The 16,497-nt window shown below is 36.2% G+C and overlaps 1 protein-coding gene across 2 annotated transcripts in view; it reads right to left on the reverse strand.

Moving 5' to 3' along the window:
* Positions 1-550: 550 nt before the first annotated feature.
* The window catches only part of FAM114A1 (family with sequence similarity 114 member A1), a 32,278-nt gene continuing 16,331 nt past the window's right edge, over positions 551-16,497 (reverse strand). For both annotated transcript variants that reach the window (XM_041403108.1, XM_041403110.1), the window contains 8 exons: positions 16,055-16,207; positions 13,635-13,758; positions 11,602-11,687; positions 10,320-10,487; positions 8,949-9,088; positions 7,639-7,711; positions 5,039-5,092; positions 551-3,645 (listed from right to left, as the gene is read on the reverse strand). In XM_041403108.1, coding sequence (XP_041259042.1) covers positions 3,535-3,645; positions 5,039-5,092; positions 7,639-7,711; positions 8,949-9,088; positions 10,320-10,487; positions 11,602-11,687; positions 13,635-13,758; positions 16,055-16,207 — 909 coding nt within the window. In that variant the 3' untranslated portion in view covers positions 551-3,534. The remainder of the gene's footprint in view (positions 3,646-5,038; positions 5,093-7,638; positions 7,712-8,948; positions 9,089-10,319; positions 10,488-11,601; positions 11,688-13,634; positions 13,759-16,054; positions 16,208-16,497) is intronic.

Below are 16,497 nucleotides of genomic sequence, written 5' to 3' on the forward strand. Positions count from 1 at the left end.
CGTGACCAAATTAACTGTTCCTTCCTACTCTTTTCTTTTTCCTATCTTCTTTCTGTTCTTTCCTTTGAGCTTTTCCTCTTTTAATGTTCCACCTCTGACTACCTTTCAGTTCATGCAGATTTTCATTTTACTTCAGAAGTGCATTATTCCTGTTCTTCTGAGCTAATCAGATGTCATCTCTTGTTTATTCTGAAAAATGCTAAAAAAATATTTTTACAGAGGCTTTTCTCTAATCCAACCTCGAAAATTGTTCTTACTTCCAGAGAGCACATTCTTTGTTTTCTCTTTTGAAAATAATTTTCGCATTGCATCTTTTTAATACAGCTGAATTTTTGCCATTTTATTTTAAATTTTTAATTTTAAAACTGTACACTGTCATCAATATGAATGCTGAAGTAGGAGACAGCATGGAAAATGTATAAGTTGCACAATAAAAGTAGCTTCAGCAACAAACCTGAGACAGAATAAAGTGTTTAAAGTCCAGAGGGCTTGCCAGTCCAACTGTAAGAACTCCAAAGTAGGTCAGACTGGCTGATGGCATCATGTTAAGCCTTACTCCGAGACGGTTTTCGAAAGAACTCAGGAAAGTCCTTTTCCATGCTCTACATTCTTCTGAGACTGGCAGAAAGGATGGGGCTGTCATCTGAAATAGAACTGAATGTCTCAAAGATAATCCTATGAGCTGGGTGAATGGCTGTATGATAAAAACACTTCTGTGAATCAGAAAAAAAGGGGGAAACCTGTATTTGTCATTCAAAATACTGTGGTGTTTCAGGCTCCTTGAAATTGTTATGAATCCTGACTGGTGAGTGACACTGGACATTACTGGTCACACACATCATTAAGAAGCCTCCCCACTGGTAATGACTGTGATTTTGTATTATATGACTGAGGCACATTTTGGAGGAAGATATTAACGGCTTCAGTGGGTGATTTAAGCAGCACGACAGAAAGTGGAAGAGACAGTTCTTTTGTTCAGCTGTCTCTAGCAATGGAAGCTGGAGTGTAGGAGGAACTCATGGGGAAGAGATGTTTACACATGAATAGACTATACCCTGAGAAGCAGTAAACAACCTTCAGCTTGCTTTGCTTTGTTTACCCAAAAAAACCCCAAACTCAAGAAAAAAAGAAGTCAGTATCCTTAATATACAGTGAATTACTTCTTTAACAGTCTAATTCCCGCTCGTTCTTCAGGGATGACCTGTAACTGTGGATCATTTGCAAGGCTGTAGGCATGCAGATATTGTTTTAAGTTTCATCCTGACAAATTTCGAACTTAGTGCACAAGCCTGCCTCCTTTGTCACTGCGTAACAGGGTGGATGTGCTCAAAAGTGAATGGAATGCCATGGAAAACACATCTGCTCAAGAAAACATTTTCATAAGTACTTACAACCTAGTAGTTTGCCAAGTGCCAAGGCTCAGTGTACTAACCTGGAAAAGGGTGGTGATGAAAGAAAGAACACTCTCCATTAAAAGTTTAAAGTAACATCTGATTTTGTCAGTCTCCCAATAAAATCATACTCATTATTCCAAAGGTAAATAAAAAAATCAGAAAGTAAATTATTTCACTGAGAATATACTCCCATCACATTATTCTTCAAACCACTCCCTTTTAGTGTACTGTCTCAGTTCAGTATCTCAAATTATTTATTTGACTGGTGGAAAAATACAAATCAGTGTAAACAAAATATTCTGGCTACATCCATACAGAACTTTTTTACTAAAATATTATTTACCCTAAGTTGATTTAAAGGTATGACATTCAGTTTTCCTAGGACAAGATGACTGAATCTAAGATCAGATGGGAGTATCCCTATGCTTGCATATTGCCCTGTTCCCCTTCCTACCTTGTATGGATGTAAATACTTTAGGTCTCCATGTTACTTTTTATAGCTTCTTTTACTTCAGGGTAAGGTATTTTATTCATAAATGCATAATTTAAGCAAGACAATGAAACCTCTAGTAAGGAGTATCTCAGATAAGCAATCTTTGTCTTAAGAATGCTCCTCAGAGATTTCAAACATTATCCCCTGAGGCTTCTGATATTATATTCAGCATGTACAAATGAATTTGAAGACTGTACATCTTCTACTTACCCAGAAAGATATCTCTATGTCTGTTAAATTACAGGGTGCCAGGAAATAGATTTTGTGTAATAAACCTTATTTATATATATATATAAAACACAAAAAGACCTTTCTGTCCACTTATTTGGACTCAAAGAAGTTACCATGTGCAAAGCAGATACATAGTTTCTCTTTTCTATCAAACACAGAAACTGCCTCATGCTCTACTTAATTATTTTTATGATGTATGAACTATGCTTAAATGTATTAAAATGTTAACTGCAAAAAATAGCATTTAAATACAATTAATGAGTATACCAAGAGAGAAAAATACAAAATAACGGAAAGAAACATAATAAATGACAAAAATTCAAGAGAACAGGCTATGTAAAATACTGGAAGGTTCTTCCTGTCTAAGAGGTAAACTAGCCTAAACAAATTCTTAGGTCCAAAACTCAGTATTTTAAACTACAGATAGGGACAAATTAGCATGGTTGCTAGTGTTATGAAATGTCATTCCTATTGTTTGCTTATGCCTTAACTATTGCCTCAGAAAAAAAATTATTGCTTTGACAGATGACCTCCACACCCAGTGCAATTTTTTCATAACTTCTTGCTACAACTTCTGTTTCTGAAGGTAGGTATCAGTAAACCCCGAAGTGTTAACCTGGTAATACATCTGAGAGAAGGCTGTTTAGCAGGTGTTTCAACTGCCAACCAAAAGGGAAATTTTCTATCTCCTGCATATTTAAAATATTACATTTGTCTCCTCTGTTGTTCAACCATTGAAATGAGGAAATAGACCTAAATTAATATAAACTTACGGGTCAGCAAATATAGAGCTATACCTGTAATCTTAACTGGCTCAGAAAATTTATTTTCAGTATAATTCTTTATGCATAACCTCCATAATTTTCACTTAGTAAAGTTAATACCTATTGCTGTACATCTCCTTCAACACAAAGTGTTATGTTAGTGATACATATTAATATGATGTTATTATTTGCTACTGGAAATAATACTTAACAACCTCAACACTTTGATAATTTGTTCATGTTGGCAAAAAATACTGAAACCATTTTATGAAATACAGTTTTTAAACTGCAGTTACAAATCAAACAATATAAATGGTAATTTGAAGTTAAATGTTTTAAGAAACTTTACATTCCAATTTGTTTCATACATTGTTTATAACTGAAAGGGTCAACATTTAGAATCCATATTTAAATCAATGCTAATATCAATAAACATCTGTTTAAATTAATGCAAAGCATGAACTACACTGGAAAAGAAATGACTCACTTTACTAGTTACTTCTAAAGTCTTAAAGTCTGAAAGAAGTTTTAAAATGTTCAGTACTGTGTGTGCAAAACTGCATTTAGTGTCTTCAAAGAACTCTAGTGGCCAACTTCTCTTGTACCAGCTCTTCTCTTGGCATAGCTCAAGACTTTGGGTCTGTGGTTGCTCTCAAGCTGACAGCTCCTGGGCTTTTGAACAACTGGTCTGGATATGGGAAATTTGCAGAACTGGAAGCAGTAACTGGAAAGCATCTTGAATATAAGTAGTACTGTTGCTGCCCTAATGGGGAGAGAAAACATGTGGTTAATCAGTACAGCTGCCATGTACTTCAGGAATGACACTGGACTTTTCTTTTTCCTTTCTTTTTTTTTTTTCCCACATCTGCATCATGCTGTATTAGCATTGTCTTCACACAAGATTTTAGAATCTGCAGATAGCATAGCCTGAATAAATATAGAAAACTCTGACTGCCGCTAAGTTTGAACTCTAAGACAGTTTTGTTGGTAATATGAGTAGAACAAAATGCCACAGTGTTCAGAAGCAGATTTGACTTTTAAACACAAACCAGCTAGTCTTTCCATCAGCTGAACTAATTTTGAATTTGCTGTAGGTGGGAGAAGTGTCACTGAAATTAACAGTTCAAATTATAATGGTTTTAACATGTAGTACTATTTTTGGAATTTCTAGTACTGAACAATACAGCGCCCTGTAATTCTCCATGATCCTAGACTGCATTAATACATATTTGTATACAACTATGGGATTTATGAAGTACAAAACATTGTATTCCACAAATCGAAATATTCCTAGATTTTGCAGTTCCTGGAGCACAGGAAGGTAAGTCAGGACCTACAGCAAATTTACCCTGTAACAAAAGGAACTGCATGGTAGTCTTCACATCTCTATTCAACTTTCCGTAATTTCCCTTAAAGGTATTGTTAATTCAGTGCAAAATTGCCTATTGTAAAGCAATCCTCTCCTTATTTTTAAGGGAATGCAGATATTAAATGCAGAATGACAATTTATGGTCACTACTATATATTTCTTATGTTTTAAGGGAAGTGTGATCTAACAGAGTTAAAAATTTGTGCTGCAGTTCCTATGAGTTTTAGGACTTTAAGAGGATATTACTTAATCTCAACCTCCTCTTGGTAAAACTGAAGTATGTTTTATTCACTGTTTTATTCAATGTGTTTTTCTGAAGAAAAGTAGAACATGGTGTCAAACAAAAGAAATCACTCATGAACATTTTGATGGTCTGACACATGGTTATCCATGTGCTGACCAACACTGTTGCTAGACTGTCAATCTTTGTAAAAATCTAAACGCCTGCAGATGAGAAACACTGTAGCATACCTACAATCCAAATTTTAAAGGAAAGAATATTCTGAAACTGCAACTTGTTGCTGTGCTCTGACCAATACAGCAGCAGAGTTTCAGAGTGGCCAGCCTCACTTCAGTCATACAGCTCTTAAGAATCCTCAGTAAATGCAACCTGACTACAAGAGTGTTTGTGGGAGAGGCTGAACACAAGATTTATGTTCTGGCACTGAACAACCAGAACGATATTGTCATTACTTTTAAAATAGCTTTGCCTTTCAAAATAAATGTGCCTGTCTCATTTAAAATAATTTTATTAGAACATCTTCTAACGTGAAGAGGTGGAGCTTACCTCTAACAGCACACTGTTGATGATGGGGTTAAGAACCTCTGCCTTCATATTGCTCTGTAAACCAGAAAACAGAATGAAAAGCCAGGTCAAGAAATACACTTAACAGAAATATACTGATATCTGAGATGTCGTTTTATGAATTCTGTAGAGGTCTTCTTTCACCTTGATTCTTAGTCAGACTGTTTATCTCAGTATTGCTAGTAACTGTACACCTCAGTACACCTATGTACTTCTATCACAGAGTACAATGAGCTCTGTGTACAATGAAACCTGAGGCCCAGGGTTTTACTTCTTCATTAATTCATGTACCACAGAGTTTCAAATTGCCTACTTTCCTACAGGTGTGAGGTTTATGTAATGACATTGTTTGTCCATCTGTCTATCAGCGACCTTTTCATATCCCACAAAAATGTTAACCCCTTGCTCATTTTCAAGGACACAAAAAGGAAAAAGACATGTCAGAACAAAAACGAAGGTCTTAGAAGTTATGCAAGTATCTGTGGTTAGGACCAAATGAAAGGTCCAGGGTAGCTCCCCTACAGAAGGAAAACCAGGTGAAACTCAGATCCCCAAACTGGAGGCAGCGTATGTGCTGGGCAGTACAGGTTGGCCAGTGGAACAGCTCAGCATGCATGACATTCTTCTCAACCACCAGAGAGGAAGAAAGATGGATACAATGAGTAGTGACACTACTAGAGGTTAAAAAAAAATCAAGATTCATTAGCTCCTCTACTTTTTAAAATGGCAAAAGTTCTTTCCTTTTTTATTCTCACTGCTCTTCACATTGTGGTTCTTTAGAACAACAGTAACCTCCAGCAAGAGCTGTTTTCTTTCAACACTATATTAGGAATAGTGTGGCCAGCAGGAGCAGGGAGGTCACTTCCCCTGTACTGGGCACTGGTGAGGCCACACCGTGAGAGCTGTGTCCAGTTCTGGTCCCTCAGTTTGGGAAGGACGTTGGGACGCTTGAGCGCGTCCAGAGGAGGCAACGAGTCCGGAGAGGGGCTGGGAACACAAACCCTGTGAGGAACGACTGAGGGAGCTGGGGGTGTTTAGCCTGGAGAAAAGGAGATCAGAGGTGACCTTATCACTCTCTGCAACTTCCTGAAAGGTGGTTGTGCTCAGGTGGGGGTTGGTCTCTTTCACCAGGCAGAAACTGACAGAACCAGAGGACACAGCCTTAACCTGCGCCAAGGGAAATATAGGTTGGATGTTAGAAAAAAGTGTTTTACAGAAAAGGTGATAAAGTACTGGAATGGTCTGCCTGGGGAGGTGGTGGAGTCACCATCCCTGGATGTGTTTAAACAGAGAATGGATATAGCACTCAGTGCCACGGTTTAGTTCAGGTGTCAGGGCATGAGCTGGACTCAAGGATCTTGAATGTCTCTTCCAGCCTGGTGATTCTGTGATTCTGTGATTCTCAACACAATACTGATTAATTTAACTGAGGGATTTCCACTTACAGCCTTGTAGCTCTTGTATTACAGATTTATGGAAACATGAAACTTCTTAATTTTAGTTTTGAGAAAGATGGCAGAAACAGTAAGAGATACTTAGAGAAAGTAAGTACATTTTTACATGTAGTTATAGAAAATCCATTACAATATGCACTGTTTAGTGGGCCAGTTCAATCTTTTGTGTGCAATTTATTTTTATATTTTTGTGCATCCATTCATTTCAAGTGTCCCACAGATATATGGTAAAGCACAATCCCAAAATGCAAAATAAGCATTCCCTATTGGAACTAATTGGAAGTTATGTAAATTATTCATAATAAAAGCAAAGAAATAAATCATGTCCTTTACAAATAACTATGAAAAAACATGCTCAGAGATGTGCTGGAAGGAAAACTGGAAACTGGAAAAATTTCCTTTGAATTACATTCCTGTATTCATGGAACAATCAGGAGAACCAAAATTTGCTCTCCTCTGATGTTTACAGAACAATTTAAGCAACAGCACATTTTTTACCTCTGAATCCTGCTACAACACTGAGATGTCAGTCATCCTTGAAGCATCTTGAAAGGCAGGATACTATTTCTAGCAAAGATGTTCACAGATAAATGGATGTTCTTAAACAGAATATCTTCTGATAGAAGACAGAGTGATTTTTTTTTAAATTGGACCAAACAGATCTCTTAATCTCTTAAACCTTTTGAGAAAACTGCAGTGCTAAGCCTGGGGATCTAGTAAAGGCTAAGAAGACAACTTATGAAAACTTCTTAAGGTACTGCAACTACAATCTGTTAATGACTTTTACACAAATGTGTTCAAAAGGGATAGGCCAAGTCAGAGAAGAAATTATCATCAAGCTGTGTAACTTCAAATGTGGGGCCCTTCAATATGAGAAGTGTTGAGGGGTGATCAGGAAAAACAGGAAGTGGTTTCTAGAAAGAGAGATTTCAAAAGGCAGGGAACTGCTGTCATCTGTCAAGGGGTATAAACTTTCCTGCTGTAGAAATGCTCTGTGCTCTTGATCTGAGGAAAGAAGCGGACTCTTTGCTGATATAAAGCCTCTGGACCCATGTAAGAATTTCTGTTTCAAGAGGTGAACTATGTTAAAAAAAAGCCCAAATGCTACAGAAAATGCTGTCATCTTACCCCAGCTGCTGTTACAGAATCAGAAAACTTCTTTGATAAAGATGAAACTTCATTGCACATAGCACTTGTTAAACTGATTTAAAAAAAAAAGAGACAAATATAAAAATACATCCTTGACCTGTTAATAGATGAAAACCCCATGACAAACTTTATCTTGGAAGCAAAGATGTTCTCAAAGCAATTTTGTTTCTATATATTTTTAAAATATTTATGCATAAACTGTTCCTGATAAAGTTTTTATATTCCTTCACTGAAAAATCCCCTGCTGACTACAGCCGCAATATGATGTGGTGTTGTACACACCAGTCTGTTTTGACAGTGCAATGCTTCACTTGTTTCAATTCTAAACTTCTAGTTTAACTATGGTTTTTCTGATGATTGCAGCAACACAATTTCTGGGAATACTGTTGGAAATAAATCAAACTTGAATGAGAACAGTGAGAAGTTTTCTAAGTGAACAATAAAACATCTACTCTGTGCTAAAGGAGAAAGACCACTTGTGGTTAAAATATGAGAGACCAATTCTGTTCTGAGATCTTTCTTTGTTTTCCTAGACATTCCCAAGTGTATCCCATAGGACCAAATCCTGCAAGGTGCACTGTACCTTAGCTCTGATTCTGAAAAATACTTATTAAGTGCTTTGTTTTAGACTGAAGTGTTCCTATGGACTTTGCTATTCTTAGTAGCATTCTTAAGGACAAGCACTTGGTTAAATATTTTACTTACTTAGGAGTCAACTGTTTAAAATATCTTAACATGAAAACTTACTGAAATCAGTAGACTTAATACCTACAGAGAGCTTGAAATTTGAAATGGAGTCCCACTAGACAGACTGGCTTGAAATTCTGGGTATTTCACTACAGTTAACTACAAAGTTGCTAACAAATGTGGTCTATTGTTCAGAACTACAGATTTATTTTTGTGTATTTTTGGCAGATAAACACTAGATAATGAAACTCTCTTGGCAGATAATAGGACTGCATTATACACTCTAAAAGCAAATTCCATGTATGCAGGCACAGCATCTTCTGCAGAGGAACGGGAAATGCAACCTAAGCTGGCATGCACATTTGATTGCTGGAGCAGAAACAAATTTTAGCCAGCATATAGGTAATGTTTTCGTAAACATACATATGTCAAAGAAGACAGGTAGCCTATAGAACCTGATTTCATGAGAAAATATAGCACCAGGATCCCTAAATACAATGCTGTTTGTTGATCCATGCACTTACTGTGCCTTCAAGCTAAATGGAACTTCATGAGTTCAATGTAAGTGTCAAATGCTCATATATGAAGTACATAATACTCACTTTGTCAGTACTTTTGCTTGATCTTGAGCTGTTTTTTCTACTTCCTGCCCATGTAGAATTAATTCTGCTACTTTATGAAGCTGTTCAATACAACGAGCAGTTACCTCAGCCAGACTTTCAATAGACAGCATGTAGATTTCCTTAAATTAAAAATGGGAATAATATAATCAATAATAACAACACTGATAAATATATTTATAGGTATATACATATAAAAGAATTTCAAACATAGGAACGCTTCCTACCCCAACTGGAAATACCAACACATACATGGTGAAGTAAAATCAGCCATAATGTCATCCTCACAAACAGTACTGGAAAATTAAATACCCACAGACTATAAAATACAGACATTCTACCTGCTCTGAAAAATTAGTAAGATCAAGTCTACCATTTACTTGGCTGGGAACTAGGTCAGGCTCTTGGATTTTCTAACATACCACTTTTAAACCTTGCCCTAACAAACAGAAAGATACTTAAACTCCAGAATAAGTCATAATCATAATTATTTTCATATGGAGGCAAAAGTAATGGGTCATCCTTTAGCTGAATCTCTAGAGCAGAAATAGAATATGCGCCCAATAAAAAATTGGCTTTTATCAACCATTATAGAAATCTTTATGTAGCACTGTGGGGTTACAGCTTTCACAAGCTGATGCCAGCTGGTAATCTGCAATCACATAAAAATCTGTAATATATACAGTGTATATATTCTGTCTGCTTCTTTAGACTTTTTTTGTAAGGAAACACAACGGATAATTTCTAATTAGAAATAATCTCACCAAAGATAGCAACCACATTTAATATTGCCATTAACTTGACAGAAAATACTCAATCACAATTAACCTTATCAGAACTGTCTAAATGAATACTTTTAGCCTTAAGAGCTATCTTTCATAAAGAGAATGAACAGTTGTTAGTTGCCTAAACAATATTTCTGTTTTGTCTGTTTATGATTTAAATTGTTGAAATAGTTTGAACATTTTCCCATGTACTGTCACTGAGAGAAGGAGATACTAAGCAACATTGAGATCCAACTTTCAGTGTGCATGTAATGTTTGACATTACACCTCAGAATCCCTCAGCTCACTGTATGTTGAGTATACACATGCATACACACCAAAACACAGATATAAAACCATAAAAACAATGTGATAAAGAACCTGTTACTTTGATATTTACTTATGGAAACAGAATAACAGTAAGAATATTTATGTAATTTAGTTTTCAACTGGGTCTACAGTGAATAGTTGTGTATTATTATTTCTTATTACTTCCATGAATTTAAAAAATAAGGATGACATATAAAGCCAACACACAAAGAAACAATCTTATCACTTAATGAAACTTATCCTCCAAAAGTTATTTTACCTCCACAGTTTTGCCTTTGTCTATTTCGGTTTTATCACTCTCAATTTTATTGGTTTTTTGAGTCTTTTCTTCACCAGGTTCTTCAGGTTTTTCATTTAGCTCCTCTTCTATGTCTGCTGGGGTGGACAAACTAGCTTCTTCCAGCCATTCATGAGCTTTTTTCCTAGCCTGCCAAACAAAGAACCCAACCCCAAAGGTCAGTTTGAGAAGAGACTATGAGATGACATTCCTGAAGATCAATTAACAATACATTTAATTACTTCCTCTTTATACTCAGAAATTTGAATATATCAAACCTCTGAGAGGCATTTAGTCAAGTGTGCATTTAAGAAACTGTAGGGAGAAGCATTTTGGGCTGTATAGAGATGGATTATCCAGGGATAATTCCCCTAAAGGTATAATATTCCTAACCAACATGTACAGCTGGTGTTAATTCCAAAGTTAATATTTCTGCTTTATCATTCAAATGAATTTACAAAATTTTGTAAGAAATTTTTCTTACACAGTTTCCCAAATAAGCAAATAAGAAGTGTGTATAAAAAAGAAAAGAAAAATTTGAAGAGGTAAGAGAGAGGTATTAAATTCTTAAAGGAAAAATAAATATAAAATCACTGTGTCTTGAGCTGCTTTCCCTGACATGCAGATAGATCAAAGCTGAAGAGTCTTGAGGCTTTATACAACTTCAGACTACTGCTGTGCTTAGTAGGAATTTTATGATGTCTCTTTTTGAACATGAAATCAAATTAAAACACATTAAGACCTAAGCCTAAGCTAGTTATCCATAGTCTATCTACGTAGCTAGAGAGATAAACATTCATTGGAGCTTAAGATCAGAAGATGAACCAGCTTTAAAGTACAGTACAAATGTGACTAGTTATGTGACTAGCTCCTAGACATCTCACTTCTGTGGTAGTAGCTCTCTGGCTACAGAGAGCGGCACACAACTCACTTTTAGAGCAAGAAAAATTATTCTGAACCTGACTTTTGCTCCCAGTATGTAAGATCAAATCTGCTGTTCTCATGAGCCCTGTTCTGCTGAAACACCCCTGATTCGAGCCTTCAACACTGGAAAGGGCTCATCCAACTGCACTGCCTTACTCATCTCACTGTCTTACTCATCTTCTGTGAAAGCTTTTCTGTATTCAGCATTTTAGTCTCCATCTACATACTTCGCTTTCTGAGCTGTCTGAAGTGAACTGGGTACTGCTCTGTGTCAGATTTTAGAACAAAGCCCTCCTTCTTTGCCCAAGAAACTGAAGGCAGCTCAGTAACAGGTGCTAACCTTATTTAGCTTGTCAGGAGTAGCAGCAACATGCAATTCAAAGAGCAGTTCTGTGAGCATGCTGACAAACTCTTCTCCTGTATCTGCTGCAAAAATAACAAGACAGTTTTTGTTAGTGTGTTACTGCTATAGTATTTCATATGATCAAATACATCCAGTGCAATAGTTTCACCAAGTATTCCAGCACTCGAAAAACAGGGACAATGACACAAGAAAGGAATGTGTGGAGGTGTGCATGTATATGCACCAAAATTATTGATAACTGGGATATTCAATTGACTGTTCACTGTGGTTACTGTCTTATTTAACCTCACGTATGAAATTTTTGGTGTTAATAGCTTTGAAAACGTAGGCAAAACCACTTTTTCAAATATTCTCCTCATTATTTCATAAACAACTGAAATTAAGCTGGAGTGAAAAATTCATGAAAAGGCTGCACAATCAAAGTGAGAGGAAACATTAGAGGGAAGGGTATGTGTGTGGCCTTCTGCTACTTGTACCAGAAAACAGTCACAGTTGTTTCCGCAGGCTTAGGAGGAAGGAATGTGTTTCACTGATGAGTGGTTTGCTTTTGCAAGGACAAATCTGCAGAACACTTTGATTTGGTCTCTTTTTTTAAGGTGCTCAGTGCCTAGGTTGCAGCCAATTCAAAACCCCTGTAAATGTTTCAAAGAGCAGGATAAGTACTTGTGATTTACTGAAAAAACTAGAACTTCTGACCTTCAGAGAAAACATCACTTTGTGCAAGAAACAAAGCTTCTCCTGGGAGCTGGTTTCAAAGCAAGGAACTACTTTCCACAGAAGTTATGGAACAACAGACATCTCAGGAATCCTCACTCCTAAGCAGGTAATACATTTTCTTGACTTCTATTTCACACAACTCCATAGAGGTATGGGGCTCAAAGAGCAAGTGAGGGGAAAAAGCTAGCACAACACTTTACCACACTAAGACTTTACAATGAGTTTCCTGTGAGAGGGATCAGGCAAGCTGAGTAAGCACTGCCAGAAAGAGCAGTCTGAGAAGAAATTACTCTCCTCTTAGAACATGTGAATGTTAACACGGTTTTTCTAACTTTTCTGAAGGCTAAAGAAATCTTATCTCACCATCTTGCAAAATGTAGGTTTTATGGGCAAAGTAACCCTGAGAAATCAAGAGGATGTGGAAGAAATATCCTTTTATGTTTCTTTGTTTCCAAAACACAGCAATATGGCATTCAGTGGCATAACCCAGTCTTCAGTCAGGTCAAGAGGATTTTTGCTGTTAGCTCTAAGAGGTTTGGTATGGATCTTACAGGCCAGGAGGCATGAACCATGCTGCCTTTAAGCTGGCTTCTTACCCTTCTGTTCTAACCTGTTTGGGGAACTGCTAACATTTCTGACCTGTTTAAGACACCTATTTTGCCCCTAACCAAAGCACCCACCCATTTTATTGTAATTTTGGGAGCTCGGTCCATTCTCTTCAGTGCTGTGCCATGTCACAGTTATGGAAACACTTATGCTGCTCTAACCTCCTTCCCACACTCCATATGCCACATCTTGCCAAGCAATACCTATAAAGCAGCTTTGCTACTATGTTTCAAAGTCACTTTCATTCAAAAATATTCAGGATTCTTAAATTTCTTTATGATACTCAAATCTTCTCCCCCATCTAGCAGGGGGTGGTGCAGAATGCAGTTGAACTTGCTGAATAGAAAATAATTTCTAAGTACTTCAAAACTTTCAGATGATACAATTTCTGTAAGAAAAGCTCAGTTATAAAAAAAGTTATTATTTTCCATTTTTTGTTTTCATTAATGATATAGCAAAATAATTTAATATTTATTTATGTTTGCATAACTTGAACTTCAGTTAAAATACAAATTCAAAATTAAGCACTGATCAGCTTCCAGAACTTTTAGATTATTAATTTTAGTAAGTACCTTATGAAGACTATTAGGATATCAGAAATTACAGTTTGGACTGGATTTTTTTTTAATTACTGGATAAAGAAGTAGCAATTATTCATATGGTTAAGTCTCTGTATTTCTAATTACCTTTTTGCGCCTGCACCACTTCATCATCTAATTCCTTTGGAACAAAAATCTCTTTTATAGCAATTAAATCATTTTTCACAGTCTCCAACTGTTCTCCATCAAGTGTTGCTAAATGTGACTGAATCTGTAAAAAAAAGGATAGTATTACTAAATGCTAATTTAGAGCCTGAATCCAAAATAGACTAAGAAATGGAAACTTCCATTATGTTCAAATCTTGTCTCTAACCTCCCAGCTTAGACATATTTTTAGATCTTGTCAACAGAATTTGTTGAGTATCACAAAAATTACACTAGCCTTGCCAGATCATCAGGTCCCTTCCTTCCTCCAGAACATGAGTTTTGAACTATAAATCTATGGTTTAACTGCAAACTGTTTTGGGATTTCCTGGATGAAGACAGCAGGCAAAAAGAGCACAGGCATAATGGTTAGTTTGAGCACTAATGGGAAGAGATGGAAAAGGTTGCCTTCAAAGTGCAGCCAAAATTATTGACAATCTACCTGTTCTGAAGAATGTATTGGCAGGTCTTTGCATGTCTCAGCTATCTGCAAGTCCCTGCATATCTAATAGGATGGCATACCTAAGAGGGATGGAAACTGATTCTTTGAATCACTGTTTGTACTGCAGTTATATGGTTCAATTCCTTGAGCAGAGCTCTCCTTCTGCCTATGGAAGCCAAGAGAAATGTCCTTACTCCCTTTGATCCGAACTTTTATCTTTATGTTTGTTTCAAGGGGTTTTTTTAAAGCTTGCTGGACAGATATACATTCTGCCTCAGTGCAAGGCTGGACACAGCTGTTACTTCCTTACTGGTGTGTCCTTGTGTCCAGCTCCTGTGCTCAGGGTTAAAGCCAAGATAAAGCCATGGCACTCAAGTCAGGTTGTGAAGAACTACACAAGGCTTTTTCCTCCCTTTCTACAGCACTATCCATTTCAAGGGCTAACTGGGAACTTCCTTTAATGGAAACTTTTAAAATAAAAGCTTAAACACACTTGTCTTCAGTACCTCTTGCACTCCTCCTGTGGCTTTTGGGCTGTTAGAAGTGGTTTCAAGTACTCTTTCTGTATTCTGCATCTGTGTGTATCTGTGCATGGTAAGTGGAACATTTATCTGAGTATTGGACTTGTTGACCCACACAGTCACCATCAATCCTGTTGGACTGAGCAGGACTATGTGTGTGTCTAGGACATAAATGAAGTGCATCAGAAACCTCATGGTAACAACCTGCACATGTCTGGCTTACCCTGTGGTATTTCACAGTAAAATAAAAATATTGTTGACATATGCAATTAACCTGAACTTGTTATCTATCTATCTATCTATCTATCTATCTATCTATCTATCTATCTCATTCCTGTTTAGTGGGTGGGGGGTTTTGACCATTTTTGGTTTCATTTTTTGCTCCCACAAGCAGACCCCTTGAACCTGACATAAGTGGTTTGAAGCTACAGTTTTTCATCTGCATAATAACAAAAAATAAAAACAACACTGACAGTATGCACCTAACTATTATTAATATAAGCTTCTTTTATTCGTGAAAGCAAATAAAATATTTTAAAACATAAAAGATAATAACAAAAAATAAAAACAACATTGACAGTATGCACCTGTTATTAATATAAGCCTCTTTTATTCGTGAAAGCAAATAAAATATTTTAAAACATAAAGTTTCTCTTAAGAAACTTCTCTTAAGAGGCACCCCACAGGACAAAGACTGCCAATTACAATAACAAACAAAAAAGAAAACTTGTTTTTAAGAAATTTATTTGGAAAACTGTTTCAGTACAAAAATATCACCACTAGGAATCTACAAAACTCTATTTGTCCACTCTCAGTAATCTACTGATGTACTAGCAGAGCAAATAAATTGAGACTTGAAATTGAAATACATATTTATCAGCTAGGCCTTATTACCATTACCATCTTCAGAGAGACATCTGTATACTTCCAGTAACAATGTCTTGGTTTAGTTCTATGTAACTTTAAAAACTAACACAATAAGAACTGAGTAAGTAATCTGGAACTAATTTTAATTCACCAGCCTCCATGTGTAGTAGGTCTGGAATTCCTGAACGTCAGTATATGTACCTGATTGCAACCAAAAGATTTCAACCTCCTTGCAAGGAATTCTGCGAGGAATTTGCAAGACATGTGCAGTGTCACAAGCTGTGTATGGCACACTACATATGGTCTTAACAAAAATGCCTGTCAGTTATGAAGCTTGTTTTGAGTTAATCTTGTAGTTATATTTTAGATATATTGAGTTCTAAAACCCAGAGTTAGCCCATAGGATCAATTCAGCTTTCTCTGAACTTGATGGAAAACTTACTGTTCATTCTACATGCATCTGCAGAATAAAATTAATGTAAAGATAAATTTTTTTACCAACCATATTGATTTATGCTGTCTGCATACTGTACCTGAGCTTCACTTTCATTTGACAGGATTTCCAGAGCTTCAAGATGAGACAAACCTTGGAATTCATCAAAAAGTAGTCCATAATGAGCTGTTCTTTCTACTGTAACTTGCTGGGCCCGCCTCTGTTTCTCTTTTTCTTTGGCTTCTCGCAACAGCTGTAAAAATATACATCATTCCACATTTTATTGATAGTACTGTAAGTGTGACAGATTTTATTACTATCTGCTTCTGTGTGTCTAGAAATAGTAATAAAATTTAGGACTATATCACACCTGCTAAAATTTTAGAGATGAAATAGCTAACTTCTTTTTTGATAATTTTATCTGATATAATATTTATATAGCATTCTAAGCAGGGTTTTCCCAATGATAATGGCTAACCACCTCTCTTTAAAATACAATGAACAAAAAATAAAATCTTGCTTATATTTTCAAAAGGAATGTCA

This window comes from Onychostruthus taczanowskii, unplaced genomic scaffold (assembly GCF_017590055.1).
Source record: "Onychostruthus taczanowskii isolate IOZ18803 unplaced genomic scaffold, ASM1759005v1 scaffold2, whole genome shotgun sequence".
Lineage (NCBI taxonomy): Eukaryota > Metazoa > Chordata > Aves > Passeriformes > Passeridae > Onychostruthus > Onychostruthus taczanowskii.